The sequence below is a fragment of the Oncorhynchus masou genome, unplaced genomic scaffold (assembly GCF_036934945.1).
Source record: "Oncorhynchus masou masou isolate Uvic2021 unplaced genomic scaffold, UVic_Omas_1.1 unplaced_scaffold_6824, whole genome shotgun sequence".
NCBI lineage: Eukaryota > Metazoa > Chordata > Actinopteri > Salmoniformes > Salmonidae > Oncorhynchus > Oncorhynchus masou.
The window spans coordinates 763-16660 of NW_027013276.1; the positions used below are offsets into that span (position 1 = coordinate 763).

General features: G+C 48.3%; 1 protein-coding gene and 1 long non-coding RNA gene across 2 annotated transcripts; one reads left to right on the forward strand and one right to left on the reverse strand.

Annotated features, from left to right (window-relative positions):
- Positions 1-522: 522 nt before the first annotated feature.
- Positions 523-3492, reverse strand: LOC135536907 (uncharacterized). The gene is made up of 3 exons (XR_010455091.1): positions 3230-3492; positions 1306-1527; positions 523-760 (listed from the first exon to the last, which is right to left on the reverse strand). It is a non-coding gene; the product is annotated as an uncharacterized LOC135536907 (long non-coding RNA).
- A 344-nt stretch (positions 3493-3836) lies between these two features.
- Positions 3837-15207, forward strand: LOC135536908 (exosome complex component RRP45-like). The gene is made up of 10 exons (XM_064963128.1): positions 3837-4002; positions 4302-4396; positions 7177-7212; positions 8120-8124; positions 12377-12466; positions 12697-12747; positions 12973-13062; positions 13148-13293; positions 13548-13630; positions 15054-15207. The coding sequence occupies exons 1-10, from the start codon at positions 3937-3939 to the stop codon at positions 15205-15207; spliced, it is 816 nt and encodes a 271-aa protein (XP_064819200.1). The 5' UTR covers positions 3837-3936.
- Positions 15208-15898: the final 691 nt, after the last annotated feature.

The window sequence follows — 15898 nt, forward strand, 5'->3', positions numbered from 1 at the left end:
GAGGGGTCAGGAGGGGGAGAGGGGTCAGGAGGGGGAGAGGGGTCAGGAGGGAGAGGGGTCAGGAGGGAGAGAGGGGTCAGGAGGGAGAGGGGTCAGGAGGGGAGAGGGGGTCAGGAGGGGGAGAGGGGTCAGGAGGGGAGAGAGGGGTCAGGAGAGGGAGAGAGGGGTCAGGAGGGGAGAGAGGGGGGGTCAGGAGGGGGAGGAGGGGGTCAGGAGGGGGAGAGGGGTCAGGAGGGGAGAGGGGTCAGGAGGGGAGAGGGGTCAGGAGAGGAGAGAGGGGTCAGGGAGGGGAGAGAGGGGTCAGTGGGAGGAGGGGTCAGGAGAGGAGAGTCAGGAGGGGAGAGAGGGGTCAGGAGGGGGAGAGGGGGTCAGGAGGGGAGAGAGGGGTCAGGAGGGGGGAGAGGGGTCAGGAGGGAGAGGGGGTCAGGAGAGGAGAGAGGGGTCAGGAGGTCAGGAGAGGAGAGAGGGGTCAGGAGAGGAGAGAGGGGCCAGGAGAGGGAGAGATGGGTCAAATTGTAGAAGTAACAGGGTCGTCTCTCACTGACACACTGGCAAAAAGACACGTGTGTGTGTCCATAAAACACACACAAGTGGAGAGTGTAGAGTGGGGGGTGGTCTGTTTCTCACCATCGTATTTAGCAATTTCATCGTCTGCGTCTTCCTTCATCGTCTTTGACACCTGCCACCTGTCCAGTGAGCCGTCATCAAAGGTCTCTGAGAAGTACACCTCTCCGATGGGAACAGGAGTCTTGTAGGTGACCTGTGTGTTTCAGCCAATGGGGCGGAGGGATTACTTTGTGTGTGAAATGGAACACAAACTGAGGGATATATAATGTAGGGCTCCAGATTCTTCACCCTTTTTCCAGAAGTGTACACTTGCACACTACCCGTCATGGATTTAAATAAGATGTCTGGGGGGATTTTCCATCATCGTTATAAAACCCAGAACCGTGGAGAATCGGGACTCGGCCTAGTACACATGTACTGACATGATTTCCTGAAGGCCCCGGCTAAAATTGGGGTTATGACAGTGAGGTTGTAGTTAGATTTTAGCTTGCTAAGGGAACACAAAAAGAATAGGCAAATGATGAGGTTTCAAACTCAAAAGGGTAGAGAGACACTTGGAGGGCGTAAAAACACACACCAGGCATGCATCCAAAATGGCTCCTTATTTCCAAGAGATTGCACGACGTCTGACCAGGCCCCACACACCTGGTACACTACATAGGGAGAAGGGTGCCATATCAAATGTCCCCACCCAGTTCATCCTACTTCCTATTGGGTGACCTTTGACCCTTTACTGACCTGGAAGGAGACGTTGGCATCGGTTCCCTTCTCCTCTTCCGCCTCCCCTTCCATCTCCGCCTCTCCCTCTATCTCTGCTGAGTCTTCCCTATCTTCTACCATGTCTTCCACCATAGCTTCCTCCATCTCCAGGTCTAGGTCTCCCTGAGCTTCAGCCTGGGACTCAGAGAGAGCCAGGAGGGAGAGGAGCAGCACACACGTCCAGCCCCACCACAGCTTCATCTGGAGAGAGACGTGGAGATGGACGGTAGGGGGAAGGAGGAGAGTGGGAGGGAATGAAGAGGGGGAAAGGAGATGGGAGAGGTTGGGAAGACAATGTGAGAGGAGGGGGGAATGGAGTGGGTGGGGGGGTTGAAGAGAGGGAGAAGGGAGTGACAGTGGAGATGGACGTAGGGGGAAGGGAGGAGAGAGTGGGAAAGGGAATGAAGAGGGTGGAAAGGAGATGGGAGAGGTGAGGGGTTGGGAAGACAATGTGAGAGGAGGGGGAATGGAGTAGGTGGGGGGTTGAAGAGAGGGAGAAGGAGGGAGTGACGTGACAGTGGAGATGGATGGGGAGGGAGGGAGTGGGAAAGGGAATGAAGAGGGTGGAAGGGATGGGAAATGGAGGACAATGTGAGAGGAGGGGGAATGGAGTTGGGGGGTTGAAGGAAGAAGGAGGGAGTGACATGACAGTGGGGATGGAGAGCAAGTAGAAATGGAGGATTTGAGGAAGAAGGACAAAAAGAAAGAGGTCAGGAACAAGGTTAATAATACACTTCTGATTTCAAAAGCACTTTTCCAGAAACTCTTTCCATCTACAAATATTTTCTAAAAACAAATTAAGGTTTTGTCACTGTACTGTAATTTGGCTGTATGCAAGGAAATTGATGGCTTTCGCCAGAGAAAGATTATACATGGCTCTGCTTTTTCCAATGAAAACATATTTCTGCATTTTAAAAACAGACACCCTAAATCAGGTTTCAAAGACGTGTACCATGAAATACAATTACTCATGAATCCATGCAAAAATGGTTTTCCGTATTTCAATGACTTGCAAAAAAGTGTCCTGTCACCGACCAGGACACTTTTCAGATTATACCTCGACAAGCATTTCATCATATTGAATCAATAAGATTGCCAGATACAATTGAGTAAATGTTGAATATGGCTTGATACAGTATTTTCGAAATCAATGTCCCTCGGGGTCGGAGTAAACATAACGTCGAGCTGATTGACGGAGCGTCTGGGGGGTCGCAAGGAGCCACTGTCCCTCAGGCCAAACTACAGTTCCCTAGGGGATGCCCATATGCCCCGAGAGAGAGAGCACCAAAATTAACCTACAGCTGCCGACCAGAAGCGTCCACAAAACTCCACAGAGCCAGGATTGTTAGCTAGGACTACTGTAGCTACTACTACTACTAGAACAATCTGTCAGGCTACGCGCATTATCAAGACATCCGCAAGATGTCTTTCATCATATTTCTATCACGTCTTTTTTTATAGGAATCAAGTTATTTCAGATATATATATAAGTTATGTCGGCAATATTTGGCATTAGCTAACGTTACTGCACAAGCCAAGCTAAATAACAAACTAGGTAACGTCAGTTAACCAACGTTTTTCGCGACAGTTCACCGGACGTCCCTCGTTATCTCCTGCAACCCCGGTCCGCGTGTGGCGCGAATTAGCGGGCTAGCAGAGCGTTATCAATAGCTAGCTATGTGGTTACTAAATGCAGCGACATTTCAGTCGTATTCATAAAGCCTAACGTGTCAAACGTAAACATATTCACATTTTGAGAAAACAGGCTGTCTGAGAAAATGCACTACGTTAGAAAGCTAAGTAGCCAGCTAATGGCTATGCTAAACTAACAACATGTTGTGTTGCAGTTGTCAGGGAAGAATGAATGAGTGTAGCTAACTAGATAAATATTAAGCAAACAAACCTTGTGCAGTTGGCGGGGAGAAAAAAAATAATATTCCAAGTTTTGTGATGTTTTCTACGCCAATATCCTCAAACAACTTTATTTTCACTGCGTTCGACCCAGTTGGAGTAAAACCGCGGGTACTGAGGCCTGGAGGAGCGGGATGGACGGATCACCGTGGAGACCCTCGAACAGCGATGACGGGAAGAGACTTCTGCTCACTGCGCATGCCTGAACCAGAGAACGCCATTGGGGTCACCATTTCAAAATAAAAGTGCTCTGTCTTGTAATAACAAACTCATTTTCGATCTATCTTTCTATGTACACCCCCCCCTCTCCCTCAATGCATAACAGTTTAGATATTTGTAATTTAAATGTTATGAAATAATTAGCTTGTGCCCGTTATCTTGTGAGATAAATCCATGCAGAAAGAGATTTGTCCAAAAGTAGACAATTAATGCAAGTTATTGGATAAACATCCAACATTTATTATTATTTTAATTATTATTTTATTTAAATAATTATGACTTTAGAAATACATTGTGGATGGTTGCTACAATTTGAAGAATAGTGAGCAAATATACCTCATTTTGATTACTTTTATTGTGATAACTTCTATGTTGCTCTTCCGGAGCAGAGTTCATGAATGTTGACGATTGTTGAAACGTGAACACATGTTAACAAAAAAACACACCGGCATAGCAATATACAATTCATAGACAGCCAACATGAGAGATACACCGTTATCAAACTGCGAGCGGGACTTTATACTCAAAGCTATTCAAGAAAAAAAGGTAGCTGATGCAATTTGTGTATTCTTGCATGTGAATGAAACGTGCTCGCTGAGATAGCCAGATATGCTAGTTAGCTGACATAAATGGCCAATTTAGATGTGGGAACCCAAACTAAAATATTGTACAGTGTCTATCTCTATCTACCAACGTTACATAGTTTGTTAGAGTTCTGGGTCATTGTACATAATATGTTGTAAACTTGAACTACCTAGCTAGCTAATTATCTTTCAATGCATCGTTGCTATACTAGCTATAAATATTTACGATACATAATCTCGCTCAATAATGTGTACCTGCAGCGCTTGGATGGGAGACAGACCTATGACTACAGGAGCATCAAGATCTCGTTCGGGACAGATTATGGATGCTGCTTTGTTGACCTGGGGAAGACGAGGCGAGTGTTCCTGCCTTTGAAGGCAAAGAAATGACAGTTGACCAGTGGCTCTCAACCAAAGCTACTGGCCTATCTAAAGCGGATCGTTGAGAAGCCCCAAGGCTTTACTGCCAAAAATGTAGATGACGGGTGCACTAGGCAAAGTCAAATGCACTTGGTACAGTAACCGAAAATGGTTGACAGCCATTCTTAGTGGAGTTGGCTTTCTTGCTACTAACATGGCAGGCTTTTCCACTACGTTTGCATACATCTGAAAGGACTGGATACGAGTATGGCATTAGCTGTACCTTGCTATCTGATTGGATTGGCGGAATTGTTTTGCCATATACCCATCCATCCTTTCAGATCTATAAAGCAGCATAGGTGACAGTGGTAGGGGCTAAGTGGTAGGGGCTGGTAGCATAGGTGGTAGGGGCTAGGGCGGCAGCATAGGTGGTAGGGCTAGGTGGTGGTAGGGGCTAGGTGACAGTGGTAGGGGCTAGGGCGGCAGCATAGTGGTAGGGGCTAGGGCGGCAGCATAGGTGACTAGGTGGTAGGGGCTAGGGCGGCAGCATAGGTGGTAGGGGCTAGGTGGTAGGGGCTAGGGCGGCAGCATAGGTGGGGCTAGGTGGTAGGGGCTAGGTGGTAGGGGCTAGGGCGGCAGCATAGGTGGTAGGGGCTAGGTGGTAGGGGCTAGGGATAGGCAGCATAGGTGGTAGGGGCTAGGTGGTAGGGGCTAGGGCGGCAGCATAGGTGGTAGGGGCTAGGTGGTAGGGGCTAGGGCGGCAGCATAGGTGGTAGGGGCTAGGTGAGGGGCTAGGCGGCAGCATAGGTGGTAGGGGCTAGGTGACAGTGGTAGGGGCTAGGTGGTGGTAGGGGCTAGGGGTAGGGGCGGCAGCATAGGTGGTAGGGGCTAGGGCGGCAGCATGGGTGGTAGGGGCTAGGGTAGGGGCTAGGGGCGGCAGCATAGGTGGTAGGGGCTAGGTGGTAGGGGCTAGGTGGTAGGGGCTAGGCGGCAGGTGTGGTAGGGGCTAGGGCGGCAGCATAGGTGGTTGGGGCTAGGTGACAGTGGTAGGGGCTAGGTGACAGTGGTAGGGGCTAGGTGACATAGGTGGTAGGGGCTAGGGACAGTGGTAGGGGCTAGGGGACATAGTGGTAGGGGCTAGGTGACAGTGGTAGGGGCTAGGTGGTAGGGGCTAGGGCGGCAGCATAGGTGGTAGGGGCTAGGGCGGCAGCATAGGTGGTAGGGGCTAGGTGGTAGGGGCTAGGGCGGCAGCATAGGTGGTTGGGGCTAGGTGACAGTGGTAGGGGCTAGGTGACAGTGGTAGGGGCTAGGTGACAGTGGTAGGGGCTAGGGGACAGTGGTAGGGGCTAGGTGAGGTGGTAGGGGCTAGGTGGCAGTGGTAGGGGCTAGGTGACAGTGGTAGGGGCTAGGTGACAGTGATAGGGGCTAGGTGACAGTGGTAGGGGCTAGGTGACAGTGGTAGGGGCTAGGGGGCACAGTGGTAGGGGCTAGGTGACAGTGGTAGGGGCTAGGGGACAGTGGTAGGGGCTGGGGACAGTGGTAGGGGCTAGGTGACAGTGGTAGGGGCTAGGTGACAGTGGTAGGGGCTAGGTGACAGTGGTAGGGGCTAGGTGGCAGCATAGGTGGTAGGGGCTAGGTGACAGTGGTAGGGGCTAGGTGGTAGTGGTAGGGGCTAGGTGACAGTGGTAGGGGCTAGGGGACAGTGGTAGGGGCTAGGGTGACAGTGGTAGGGCTAGGTGACAGTGGTAGGGGCTAGGTGACAGTGGTAGGGGCTAGGGGACAGTGGTAGGGGCTAGGGGACAGGTGGTAGGGGCTAGGGGACAGTGGTAGGGGCTAGGTGACAGTGGTAGGGGGCTAGGTGACAGTGGTAGGGCTAGGTGACAGTGGTAGGGGCTAGGTGACAGTGGTAGGGGCTGGTGGTAGGGGCTAGGTGGTAGGGGCTAGGTGGTAGGGGCTAGGTGACAGTGGTAGGGGCTAGGTGACAGTGGCAGGGGCTAGGGTGGTAGGGGCTAGGTGGTAGGGGCATAGGTGGTAGGGGCTAGGTGACAGTGGTAGGGGCTAGGTGGTAGGGGCTAGGGGACAGTGGTAGGGGCTAGGGGACAGTGGTAGGGACAGGGCTACTAGGTGACAGTGGTAGGGCTAGGTGAAAGTGGTAGGGGCTAGGTGACAGTGGTTGGGGCTAGGTGACAGTGGTTGGGGCTAGGTGACAGTGGTAGGGGCTAGGTGACAGTGGTAGGGGCTAGGGGACAGTGGTAGGGGCTAGGGGACAGTGGTAGGGGCTGGGGACAGTGGTAGGGGCTAGGTGACAGTGGTAGGGGCTGGGGACAGTGGTAGGGGCTAGGTGACAGTGGTAGGGGCTAGGGGACAGTGGTAGGGGCTAGGGGACAGTGGTAGGGGCTAGGGGACAGTGGTAGGGGCTAGGGGACAGTGGTAGGGGCTAGGGGACAGTGGTAGGGGCTAGGTGACAGTGGTAGGGGCTAGGTGACAGTGGTAGGGGCTAGGTGACAGTGGTAGGGCTAGGTGACAGTGGTAGTGGCTAGGTGACAGTGGTAGGGGCTAGGGGACAGTGGTAGGGCGGTTTGAGATGAACTTTTGTAGTTTGGGCTCCTGAGTGGTGCAGCGGTCTAAGGCACTGCATCTCAGTGGTAGGGGCGTCACTACAGTCCCTAGGGCTGAATCCAGGCGGTATCTGGCCGTCATTGTAAATAAGAATTTGTTCTTAACCGACTTGTCTAGTTAAAACATGTTTTTAAAATGGTGTGTTCCTAACCTCCAGGATCATGGCCCAGGTGTCCTGTGAGCTCATTACTCCGTAGGGCCGCCCGAATGGTAGGACTCAGGTGACAGTGGTAGCTGTCTCCCATGGCTTCTCCAGCATTTGAGATGGGCAGGTACCAGTCCTGCTATGTTTTTACTTCAGAAGGCTATAGTGTAAATTGCATCTGAAAAACGGACACTGAAAAAAAAATGTATCTGCGTGGTTGTGGTACCCCCTTCTTGACTCTGGTAGGGCTCTCTCAGTGGTAGGGGCTGTGACTCTGTCTCTAGGGGCTAGGTGACAGTGGTAGGGGCTCTCTGTCTCTCAGTCTCTCTCTGTCTCTCTCTGACAGTGGTAGGGCTCTCTGTCAGTCTCTGTCTCTAGGGTCTCTCTGACAGTGGTAGGGCTCTGTCTCTCTCTGTCTCTCTCTGTCTCTCTCTGTCTCCTGAGTGTCTCTCTGTCTCTCTCTGCATCTCAGTGCTCTGTCTCTCTCAGTCCCTGGTTTGAATCCAGGCTCTCTCTCTCGTCTCTGTCTAATTTGAATCTCTCTGTTCTCCTCTTGAAAAGTTAAAACATTGTTTTTCTCTTGGTGTGTTCTAACCTCCAGGATCATGGCCCAGGTGTCCCGTCTTAATCTGTCTCTCTCTGTCACTCAATGTATACTCTTTTCTTCCAACATTGTCTGCCTGTCTCTCCTGTCTTCTCTCAGTGTCTCTCTCTGGTCTTCCAAGGTATAAGTCCTGTCTATGTCTTCTCTCAGTCTCTATATCTACTCTGTCTGAAAACGGTCTCTAAAAAATGCCTATCTACCTGTCTATTTCTCCAGGTGTGGTCTCAGATCTATAATGCCTCTGTCTCTCCAATCTGTCTCTCTCTCCAGGTCTCTACTCTCTGTCTCTATCTACCTGTCTGTCTCTCCAGGTGTGTCTATCTCTGTCCCGTCTCCTGTCTATTTCTCCAGGTGTGGTCAGTCTATAATCCCTGTCTACCTGTCTATTTCTCCAGGTGTGGTACAGATCTGTCTCCCCCTCTGTCTCTCTCTGTCTCTGCCTCTGTCTCCAGGTGTCTTACATATCTATAATCTCTGTCTCTAGGTGTCTCTCTCTACTCTATCTCTCCTCTGTACATCTCTCTAATCCCTATCTACCTGTCTCTCTCTCCTGTCTGGTACATCTCTCTAATCTGTCCTCTCTACCTCTCTATTTCTCCAGGTGGTGGCTGAACATATCTATAATCCCTATCTACCTGTCTATCTCTCCAGGTGTGGTACAGATCTATAATCCCTATCTACCTGTCTATCTCCAGGTGTGGTACAGATCTATAATCCCTATCTACTCTGTCTATTCTCTCCAGGTGTGGTACATATCTATTCTCTGTGGTAATGCCTATCTACCTGTCTATCTCTCCAGGTGTGTACTATCTCTCTGTCTAATTCCTCCCTAGGCAGTCTACCTGTCTATTTCTCCAGGTGTGGTACAGATCTATAATCCCTATCTACCTGTCTATATCTCCAGGTCTGGTACATATCTATAATGCCTGTCTACCTGTCTATTTCTCCAGGTGTGGTACATATCTATAATCCCTATCTACCTGTCTATTTCTCCAGGTGTGGTACAGATCTATAATGCCTATCTACCTGTCTACACTCCAGGTGTGGTACAGATCTATCTACCTGTCTAAGATAAATCCCTATCTACCTGTCTATCTCTCCAGGTGTGGTACTAGATCTTCCAAGGTAAATGCCTATCTACCTGTCTACACTCCAGGTGTGGTATCTACTGGTCTTCCAAGGTATAATGCCTGTCTACCTGTCTATTTCTCCAGTGTATATCTACTGGTCTATAATCCCTATCTACCTGTCTACATGTATATCTAGGTGGTCTTACAGATCTATAATGCCTATCTACCTGTCTATTTCTCCAGGTGTTACAATCTATAATGCCTATCTACCTGTCTATTTCTCCAGGTGTGGTATCTAGGTCTTCCATATATGCCTATCTACCTGTCTATCTCTCAGTGTATATCTACTGGTCTTCCTGTCCATATAATGCCTATCTACCTGTCTACACTCAGGTGTGGTACAGATCTTCCATATATGCCTATCTACCTGTCTACACTCAGTGTATATCTACTGGTCTTCCAAGGTATAATGCCTGTCTACCTGTCTACACTCAGGTGTATATCACTGGTCTATATAATGCCTGTCTACCTGTCTACACTCAGGTGTATATCTACTGGTCTTCCAAGGTATAATGCCTGTCTACCTGTCTACACTCAGTGTATATCTACTGGTCTTCCAAGGTATAAAATGCCTATCTACCTGTCTACACTCCAGGTGTATACACTGGTCTTCCAAGGTATAATGCCTATCTACCTGTCTACACTCAGTGTATATCTACTGGTCTTCCATATAATGCCTGTCTACCTGTCTATTTCTCCAGTGTATACATATCTTCCATAATCCCTATCTACCTGTCTATTTCTCCAGGTGTGGTATCAGATCTAAGGTAATGCCTATCTACCTGTCTATTTCTCCAGGTGTGGTACTATAATTGTCTATCTCTCCAAGTGTAATCCCTATCTACCTGTCTATTTCTCCAGGTGTGGTACAAAAATCATAATATACCTGTCTATTTCTCCAGGTGTACCTACCTGTCTATTTCTCCAGGTGTGGTTACAGATCTATAATGCATCTACCTGTCTATTTCTCCAGGTGTGGTACATACAGTGCCTTGCGAAAGTATTCGGCCCCCTTGAACTTTGCGACCTTTTGCCACATTTCAGGCTTCAAACATAAAGATATAAAACTGTATTTTTTTGTGAAGAATCAACAACAAGTGGGACACCAAGACCTGTTCTTCATGATGCTCTCTGCGCTTTTAACGGACCTCTGAGACTATCACAGTGCAGGTGCATTTATACGGAGACTTGATTACACACAGGTGGATTGTATTTATCATCATTAGTCATTTAGGTCAACATTGGATCATTCAGAGATCCTCACTGAACTTCTGGAGAGAGTTTGCTGCACTGAAAGTAAAGGGGCTGAATAATTTTGCACGCCCAATTTTTCAGTTTTTGATTTGTTAAAAAAGTTTGAAATATCCAATAAATGTCGTTCCACTTCATGATTGTGTCCCACTTATTGTTGATTCTTCACAAAAAATACAGTTTTATATCTTTATGTTTGAAGCCTGAAATGTGGCAAAAGGTCGCAAAGTTCAAGGGGGCCGAATACGTTCGCAAGGCACTGTATCTATAATGCCTATCTACCTGTCTATTTCTCCAGGTGTGGTACAGATCTATAATGCCTATCTACCTGTCTATTTCTCCAGGTGTGGTACATATCTATAATCCCTATCTACCTGTCTATTTCTCCAGGTGTGGTACATATCTATAATCCCTATCTACCTGTCTATTTCTCCAGGTGTGGTACATATCTATAATCCCTATCTACCTGTCTATTTCTCCAGGTGTGGTACAGATCTATAATGCCTATCTACCTGTCTATTTCTCCAGGTGTGGTACAGATCTATAATCCCTATCTACCTGTCTATCTCTCCAGGTGTGGTACATATCTATAATGCCTATCTACCTGTCTATTTCTCCAGGTGTGGTACAGATCTATAATGCCTATCTACCTGTCTATCTCTCCAGGTGTGGTACAGATCTATAATCCCTATCTACCTGTCTATCTCTCCAGGTGTGGTACATATCTATAATCCCTATCTACCTGTCTATTTCTCCAGGTGTGGTACATATCTATAATCCCTATCTACCTGTCTATTTCTCCAGGTGTGGTACAGATCTATAATCCCTATCTACCTGTCTATTTCTCCAGGTGTGGTACAGATCTATGTCTATATCTACTGGTCTTCCAAGGTATAATGCCTGTCTACCTGTCTATTTCTCCAGGTGTGGTACAGATCTATAATCCCTATCTACCTGTCTATTTCTCCAGGTGTGGTACATATCTATAATCCCTATCTACCTGTCTATTTCTCCAGGTGTGGTACATATCTATAATCCCTATCTACCTGTCTATTTCTCCAGGTGTGGTACAGATCTATAATCCCTATCTACCTGTCTATTTCTCCAGGTGTGGTACATATCTATAATCCCTATCTACCTGTCTATTTCTCCAGGTGTGGTACATATCTATAATCCCTATCTACCTGTCTATCTCAGATCTATAATGCATCTCTCCAGGTGTGGTACAGATCTATAATCCCTATCTACCTGTCTATCTCTCCAGGTGGTACATATCTATAATCCCTATCTACCTGTCTATTTCTCCAGGTGTGGTACAGATCTATAATGCCTATCTACCTGTCTATCTCTCCAGGTGTGGTACATATCTATAATGCCTATCTACCTGTCTATTTCTCCAGGTGTGGTACAGATCTATAATCCCTATCTACCTGTCTATTTCTCCAGGTGTGGTACAGATCTATAATCCCTGTCTACCTGTCTATTTCTCCAGGTGTGGTACATATCTATAATCCCTATCTACCTGTCTATCTCTCCAGGTGTGGTACAGATCTATAATCCTATCTACCTGTCTATTTCTCCAGGTGTGGTACATATCTATAATCCCTATCTACCTGTCTATTTCTCCAGGTGTGGTACATATCTATAATCCCTATCTACCTGTCTATTTCTCCAGGTGTGGTACAGATCTATAATCCCTATCTACCTGTCTATCTCTCCAGGTGTGGTACAGATCTATAATCCCTATCTACCTGTCTATTTCTCCAGGTGTGGTACAGATCTATAATGCCTATCTACCTGTCTATTTCTCCAGGTGTGGTACAGATCTATAATCCCTATCTACCTGTCTATCTCTCCAGGTGTGGTACAGATCTATAATCCCTATCTACCTGTCTATTTCTCCAGGTGTGGTACAGATCTATAATGCCTATCTACCTGTCTATTTCTCCAGGTGTGGTACAGATCTATAATCCCTATCTACCTGTCTATCTCTCCAGGTGTGGTACATATCTATAATGCCTATCTACCTGTCTATCTCTCCAGGTGTGGTACATATCTATAATCCCTATCTACCTGTCTATTTCTCCAGGTGTGGTACAGATCTATAATCCCTATCTACCTGTCTATCTCTCCAGGTGTGGTACAGATCTATAATGCCTATCTACCTGTCTATTTCGCCAGGTGTAGTACAGATCTATAATGCCTATCTACCTGTCTATCTCTCCAGGTGTGGTACAGATCTATGTCTATATCTACCTGTCTATTTCTCCAGGTGTGGTACAGATCTATGTCTATATCTACCTGTCTATTTCTCCAGGTGTGGTACAGATCTATAATCCCTATCTACCTGTCTATCTCTCCAGGTGTGGTACAGATCTATAATGCCTATCTACCTGTCTATTTCTCCAGGTGTGGTACATATCTATAATCCCTATCTACCTGTCTATCTCTCCAGGTGTGGTACAGATCTATAATCCCTATCTACCTGTCTATCTCTCCAGGTGTGGTACAGATCTATAATGCCTATCTACCTGTCTATTTCTCCAGGTGTGGTACAGATCTATAATGCCTATCTACCTGTCTATTTCTCCAGGTGTGGTACAGATCTATAATGCCTATCTACCTGTCTATTTCTCCAGGTGTGGTACAGATCTATAATCCCTATCTACCTGTCTATTTCTCCAGGTGTGGTACAGATCTATAATCCCTATCTACCTGTCTATTTCTCCAGGTGTGGTACATATCTATAATGCCTATCTACCTGTCTATTTCTCCAGGTGTGGTACAGATCTATAATCCCTATCTACCTGTCTATCTCTCCAGGTGTGGTACAGATCTATGTCTATATCTACCTGTCTATCTCTACAGGTGTGGTACAGATCTATGTCTATATCTACCTGTCTATCTCTACAGGTGTGGTACAGATCTATGTCTATATCTACCTGTCTGTATCTCCAGGTGTGGTACAGATCAATGTCTATGTAATTTGTGTGTCTGTATCTCCAGGTGTGGCAGATTAGGGTGGACGTCCACTTGCTGAACCACGATGGTAACCTAATGGACGCTGCCAGCATTGCTGCCATCGCGGCCCTCTGTCACTTCAGACGGCCCGATGTGGGCATCCAGGGAGAGGAAGTCACTGTGGTGAGGAGAGGGGTGGGGTGATGCTATCGACAACTAATGCCATGACAACAATCTTTGACATTGATTACACCCCTGGGTAGTGTTAATTAGGAACCAAACTGACAAGCAGGGAAGGACCACCTGGATTTGTCTAATAAGACACACTCATTTTTGTCACACGTTGCAAAAGGTTTTAAAAATGTAATTTGTTGCATGCCCTAATGAACACAACCCCAATTTATAATGATTTAACCCTTCATGTGTCGGTTCCACAGTACAGTACAGAGGAGAGAGACCCCATTCCCCTCAGCATCTACCACATGCCCATCTGTGTCAGTTTCTCCTTCTTCCAACAAGGGTAGGTCCCTGTTATATAAGATCACCTGTATGTTTGACATCACTATCAGACAGTGATGGCTGCCATTGCAGTTCTCTCTCAGCCTCTCTTCCCTCTCCTCTCCTGTTCTCCTTCTCTCCACTGCTCTCTTCCCTCTCCTCTCCTGTTCTCCTTCTCTCCACTGTTCTCTTCCCTCTCCTCTCCTGTTCTCCTTCTCTCCACTGCTCTCTTCCCTCTCCTCTCCTGTTCTCCTTCTCTCCACTGTTCTCTTCCCTCTCCTTTCCTGTTCTCCTTCTCTCCACTGCTCTCTTCCCTTCCTTTCTCCTGTTCTCCTTCTCTCCACTGTTCTCTTCCCTCTCCTCTCCTGTTCTCCTTCTCTCCACTGCTCTCTTCCCTTTCCTCTCCTGTTCTCCTTCTCTCCACTGCTCTCTTCCCTTTCCTCTCCTGTTCTCCTTCTCTCCACTGTTCTCTTCCCTTTCCTCTCCTGTTCTCCTTCTCTCCACTGTTCTCTTCCCTTTCCTCTCCTGTTCTCCTTCTCTCCACTGCTCTCTTCCCTTTCCTCTCCTGTTCTCCTTCTCTCCACTGCTCTCTTCCCTCTCCTCTCCTGTTCTCCTTCTCTCCACTGTTCCTTCCTCTCCTGTTCTCCTTCTCTCCACTGCTCTCTTCCCTTTCCTCTCCTGTTCTCCTTCTCTCCACTGCTCTCTTCCCTTTCCTCTCCTGTTCTCATTCTCTCCACTGTTCCCTTTCCTCTCCTGTTCTCCTTCTCTCCACTGTTCCCTTTCCTCTCCTGTTCTCCTTCTCTCCACTGTTCCCTTTCCTCTCCTGTTCTCCTTCTCTCCACTGTTCCCTTTCCTCTCCTGTTCTCATTCTCTCCACTGTTCTCTTCCCCTTCCTCTCCTGTTCTCATTCTCTCCACTGTTCTCTTCCCTCTCCTGGCCGTGTTCTCCTTCTCTCCACTGCTCTCTTCCCTTTCCTCTCCTGTTCTCCTTCTCTCAACTGCTCTCTTCCCTTTCCTCTCCTGTTCTCCTTCTCTCCACTGGGTCTCTTCCTCCTGATCTCCTTCTCTCCACTGTCTTGTCTCCTGATCTCCTTCTCTCCACTGTTCCTTCCTCTCCTGTTCTCCTTCTCTCTACTGCTCTTCCCTTTCCTCTCTGTTCTCCTTCTCTCCACTGTTCTCTTCCCTTCCCTCTCTCTCCTGATCTCCTTCTCTCCACTCTTCCTTTCCTCTCCTGTTCTCCTTCTCTCCACTGTTCTCTTCCCTTCCTCTCCTGTTCTCCTTCTCTCCACTGTTCCTTCCTCTCCTGTTCTCCTTCTCTCCACTGTTCCTTCCTCTCCTGTTCTCCTTCTCTCCACTGTTCCCTTTCCTCTCCTGTTCTCATTCTCTCCACTGTTCTCTATGTCCTATCTCATATCCCCTCTCCTACCCCTCTCCCTCTGCAACCAGGACCTACCTGTTGGTTGACCCGTGTGAGCGTGAGGAGCGTGTGATGGACGGCCTGCTGATGATAGCCATGAACAAACACAGAGAGATCTGCTCCATCCAGTCCAGTGGAGGCATCATGCTGCTCAAAGACCAGGCGGGTACTGGGGAGCCATAGAGATACAGTCAGCTGCTCAAAGACCAGGCGGGTACTGGGGAGCCATAGAGATACAGTCAGCTGCTCAAAGACCAGGCGGTACTGGGGAGCCATAGAGATACAGTCAGCTGCTCAAAAGACCAGGCGGGTACTGGGGAGCCATAGAGATCAGCTGCTCAAAGTCAGCTGCTCAAAGACCAGGCTGGGGAGCCATAGAAGCTGCTCAAGACCAGGCGGGTACTGGGGAGCCATAGAGATACAGTCAGCTGCTCAAAGACCAGGCGGGTACTGGGGAGCCATAGAGATACAGTCAGCTGCTCAAAGACCAGGCGGGTACTGGGAGCCATAGAGATACAGTCAGCTGCTCAAAGACCAGGCGGGTACTGGGGAGCCATAGAGATACAGTCAGCTGCTCAAAGACCAGGCGGGTACTGGGGAGCCATAGAGATACAGTCAGCTGCTCAAAGACCAGGCGGGTACTGGGGAGCCATAGAGATACAGTCAGCTGCTCAAAGACCAGGCGGGTACTGGGGAGCCATAGAGATACAGTCAGCTGCTCAAAGACCAGGCGGGTACTGGGGAGCCATAGAGATACAGTCAGCTGCTCAAAGACCAGGCGGGTACTGGGAGCCATAGAGATACAGTCAGCTGCTCAAAGACCAGGCGGGGAGCCATAGAGATACAGTCAGCTGCTCAAAAGACCAGGCGGGTA